The following is a 5,015-nucleotide window of genomic DNA, read 5'->3' on the forward strand; positions in this document are numbered from 1 at the left end:
CTTCAGAAATGCCATGTGTAATATTTGCTAATTTCTACTCTAAAGTGACAATCTAAGCAAGGTGACCCAATTATTCTTATTAATAACACAATATTTATATGAATATAAATAGTAATTTACATAATATTTAATGGGTTTATATAATATTTATATGGGTGGTTGAATTTTTATTTCATCTGGATAAGGAAAAAAATGTCATTTTTACTTTACCTTCAGGGACATCAGATGCCACTGATTTGCCTAAAGAAGAGTCTTCAATTTTCTTGCGCTTTCGTTCTGGTTCTAAATCCTTTAATCCAGATTCTTCATCAACTAAAATCATTAAATTTTTCAAGGGAAAAAAAGATGTTCAAAACAAAATTACAGACTTCATACAGCTTACCTTTAAAGACTAACTTAGAGCTCAAAGAAAACCTTCCTGAGTTAATTTCATCTAACTATTCTTCATACAACAATCTCCCAGATTCTTTGATGTAAACAGAACGTGTGAGGAGGCTCAGCGCCCGTAGTTCGGTGGTTAGGGTGCCAGCCATATACACGGGTTCAAATTGGGCCAGCACCTGCTAAAACAATGACAACTACAACAACAAAACAACAGCCAGGTGTTGTGGTGGGTATCTGTAGTCCCAGCCACTTTTGAGGCTGAGGAAAAAGAATCATTTAAGCCCAAGAGTTTGAGGTTGCTGTGAGCTGTGAGGCCACAGCACTCTACCAAGGGCAGCATAGTAAGAGTGTCTCAAATTAAAAAAAAAAAAAGAATAAATGAGTAAATCTGTTCAGACTTATTATTATTATTTTTGAGACAGAGCCTCAAGCTGTCGCCCTGGGTAGAGTGCTGTGGCATCATAGCTCAAAGCAACCTCCAGCTCCTGGGCTTAAGTGATTCTCTTGCCTCAGCCTCCCAACTAGCTGAGACTACAGGCGTCCACACAATGCCTGGCTATTTTTTGGTTGTAGTTGTCATTGCTGTTTGGCAAGCCTGGGCTGGATTTGAACCCATCACCTCTGGTGTGTGTGGCTGGCGCCTTAGCCACTTGAGCTACAGGTGCTGAGTCTATTCAGACTTACTGAATGAATCTAGAAATAAGGGGCTAAAGCTAACAGAAAATTTTATTAATATCTTTTGTATAATATAAAATTTTATATAAAGTATAACACGTTATATTATATAGCATATACAGAAGTTGCCAAAAATGTATATGCATTTTAAGAAAGGAAAGAACTGTATTGAATTTGTAATACTCAAGTCATATTTGACTTCTGCAATTATAGGAGGTGGTCAACATGACTTAAGTATTTGTCTTCTATTATTGGTATATATTGACTTATACTATATATATTTATACAATGTTCCAGAAAGAATTTAAGGGGTAATTTAAGAAGTTCAATTTCTGTAGGTACTGGCAAGAGAACTTGTATATGCAAGGTGCTGAGTTGAGGAGAGTAAGGATTAACAGAAAAAGATAGTAGCAGAGAATAATTCTAGGGCCCTGTACTGATGCCTTGCCAGCCTAGGAAATTGAGCTTAACTGACAGACTAAGACCCTTAGAATCACAAGTAAAATTATAAGTAGAATCACAAGCGAAATTAATTAAACCCCAGAAAAATGAATGGTATGAAAGAATCACTCTGGAAACTGGTTCTAAACAATTCTGGTTATCCTCAATAGCTGAAATACCTTACTGTTGCATTAATACTTGATAAATCCTTTTTACACATGTATCATTCATTTAGCTTTTATCTCATGTGAGACAGATATGTCAAATCAATATTATCACTATATCTTCACAGATGAATAACGCAAACACAGAATAGGTTAATAAGCTAGTACACCCAAGGCTGCAGAGCTACTGTCACTGATTAAAACCAATACTTCTGACTTCAAGTTCAGTGTTCCCTCCATACAACTGGGCTACTCTTTACCAAATCTAAAGGATAACTAGGAACTCTACAAGTATTACTCATTCTTCCTCGCATTTTACTGGTCATCAAGTTCTAGAGTCTGTTAAAAAAAAAAAAGCCTCTCTCCCTTAACTTGATGGTTAAAATAGCCTGGTTTCCTTGCCTCCAGTCCCTTCCTATAATAGTTTATTTCCTCACTATAGTAATTTTTTTTTTTTTTTCCTGGAGACAGAGACTCATTCTGTCTCTTGGGCTAGAGTGCAGTGGCATCATCATAGCTCACTACAACCTCAAACTCCTGGGCTCAAGCAAACCTTCTACCTCAGCCTCCCAAGTAGCTGGGACTACAGGTGTGTACCACTACATCAGGCTAATTTTTTTCTATTGTTTGGCAAAGATGTGGTCTCATTCTTACTCAGGCTAGTCTTAACTCTTGGCCTCAAGCAATCCTTCCACCTTGGCCTTCCCAAGTGCTAGGGTTATTACATGAGCCACCATACCCAGTAAATAAACTTTTTCAGACATACCTGCTTCTGCCACTCCAAAGGCACATTTATCTTAATGCATATAAATTATATAATAATTAAAATAGATTAAAACAAAATCATTTAAGTTTAAAATTGTGTGGTCACTTAAAAATGACCTTTTTTTAAGCCTAGTTCCTTTTGTCAAACACATCATCCATTAATGGAAATATCCTCTTAACATAAGGAGTAAATAAATTATTCTTTCCATATTATCGAGTGGAGATTAGGCAGTTCTTGGCAAACTGGTGCTAAAGTTGTCTATCATAATAGTAATCTGGGAGGAGGGGAAAGAAACTCATGAACTCAGCTATTACATTATTATACTAACTCCAGGTTGGTAACAAGAATTGGTTATGGCAAAAAACAGATAAGAAAGGAAGAATATCCACTTGACCACAGGAAAGAACTTCAAGAAAAGAGTTTATAACCAACAGGAACAAATGATCCAGAAAAGTCAAATAAGACTACAGTAAGGCTCGGCGCCTATAGCTCAACCGGCTAAGGCGCCAGCCACGTACACCTAAGGTGGCGGGTTCCAATCCCCAGCCTGGACCCGCCAAAACAACAATGACGGCTGCAACCAAAAAAAATAGCCGGGCGTTGTGGCGGGCGCCTGTGGTCCCAGCTACTTGGGAGGCGGAGGAAGGAGACTCGCTTGAGCCCAGGAGTTGGAGGTTGCTGTGAGCTGTAATGCCATGGCACTCTACCTAGGGGGACAGCTTGAGGCTCTGTCTCAAAAAAAAAAAGACTACAGTAAGAAGAAAAACACTTAAACATATCAGATTTGAGAACAACCCAATGAGGTTCATCATCAATTTTAGGAAGATAATACAGAACAAAGCCAAAATACATGTAGTCCAAAGAGAAATGACAGTAAAAGTAGGTAGTTCTTTCTAGATGCTTTACTCTAAAAAAAAAAAAAAAAAAAAAAAACGGAGAGAGAGAGAGACAAAAGATAGGAGATAGAGAGATTTTTAAGGTTATAGGGTTGTTTTTTTACCCGGTGGGAAAGATTTAGCTGTAATTTACATGTAAGGAGCCAATATAAGTAAAATACAACTTGGCGAGAGAAAGCCTACATATTAATGAAAGCAAGGTTATACAGTGAGAAATGGGCTAGGTGATGTAGAAGACGAAACAGGCCCACCTGATGAGGAAGAAACACTAAAGGAAGGAGACCACTAATACAGTGAGAGCAGCAGTGAGATCAGATTCAGCAAACTTGGACTGAATCACAGTTGACAGCCTTTCCTTAGATAAGACAGGATAGGAAAGCAAGAGGACAACAACGGTGTTACAGAGAAAATGGTAAAAGGGATACTCTATGGTAATGTTTAAGTCATATTGGTAACCTGATATTTTGCTTTACCTCTACAAATAAATAAACTTGAGTTTGGGAAATACAGGTATGTGCTTTTCTTTTTTCTTGCCTATTTTAAACATTCTATTGTAGACAGTGTCCAGTCTAATGGACACAGTAAGTATTTATTGAGTGACTAAAGTATCCTCTCTCACTAGACACCTCCTTATTTGTTTCAACTTAATTTATTAATGCTATTAAGACAGTGGGTAGGGCGCCAGCCCCATATACGGAGGGTGGTTGGTTCAAGCTCTGGCCAAACTGCAACAAAAAAATAGCCGGGCATTGTGGTGGGCACCTGTACTCCCAGCTACTCCGGAGGCTGAGGCAAGAGAATTGCCTAAGCCCAGGAATTGGAGGTTGCTGTGAGCTATGATGCCAAAGCACTCTACCGAGGGCAATAAGGGGAAACTCTGTCTCTTTAAAAAAAAAAAAAAAAAAAAAAAAACCAAAAAAGACATTTTGTTATTATTTACTCACTGGCAGGGTGGAAGCATTCACAAACCAAAGAATCTAGCCCACAAATGCTACAGAACAGAGTAATCTTTTGAGGATTAGTTCCACAAATTTATAACATTTAATATCAATGACCTATTTTTGTAAATTAAACACGAAAATCTTATCCAGATGTAATAATTGTTAAGTTTGCCTTTTTCTACTCTTGCTCTATTTCACTGCTTTTCTACTTTTCTGGTGGTAAATCTTTGAAATTTCAACTATCACCTCATGTTGTATAACTCTCCTCCCCACTCCAACAATCCTACTTTACCTTCACTCATTTGGAAGGCCTCTTCATCTTTTGCTGGTTCTGTCATGACAGCTTTTTCTGATGGTGGTGCTTTCCCAATTCTAACTCGCTTGGTTGGTGTTTTAGCTTTAAAAAGAAAGTCTAACTTATTGTTCTAATATTACTTATTTAAATTGCTTTAAACATAATCAACTGTCTGAATAACAATTTCAACATCTTACTTTTTTGCAAATAATACTCAAATCTGGAAAGGAAGCCTACTTCTCATATAAAACAATTCTATTTAAACATATTCAGTTTAGTGTAAACATTTTCCTTTTATGTTTTCATTTATTGCTTTTTGAATAGCTACACCTTCCTACCTTCTTTTCCCAAGGTATCTTATGAAAATTTTTCTAATTTGTACATAAGTCTAAAGAACTATCTTAATATTTTATTCTTAGTTGGGCTAAATCATTCAAGATTTTTTTTTTTTTT

At 36.8% G+C, this 5,015-nt stretch overlaps 1 protein-coding gene across 3 annotated transcripts in view; it reads right to left on the reverse strand.

The window, feature by feature from the left end:
• Nucleotides 1–5,015, reverse strand: part of ZNF638 (zinc finger protein 638) — a 113,792-nt gene that overhangs the window by 3,470 nt on the left and 105,307 nt on the right. For all 3 annotated transcript variants that reach the window (XM_003793426.3, XM_023515264.1, XM_023515265.1), the window contains 2 exons: nt 4,560–4,664; nt 211–312 (listed from right to left, as the gene is read on the reverse strand). In XM_003793426.3, the coding sequence (XP_003793474.1) occupies nt 211–312; nt 4,560–4,664 (207 nt within the window). The remainder of the gene's footprint in view (nt 1–210; nt 313–4,559; nt 4,665–5,015) is intronic.

The sequence above is a fragment of the Otolemur garnettii genome, unplaced genomic scaffold (assembly GCF_000181295.1).
Source record: "Otolemur garnettii isolate 467f Iridium unplaced genomic scaffold, OtoGar3 scaffold00068, whole genome shotgun sequence".
NCBI classification, from domain to species: Eukaryota; Metazoa; Chordata; class Mammalia; order Primates; family Galagidae; genus Otolemur; species Otolemur garnettii.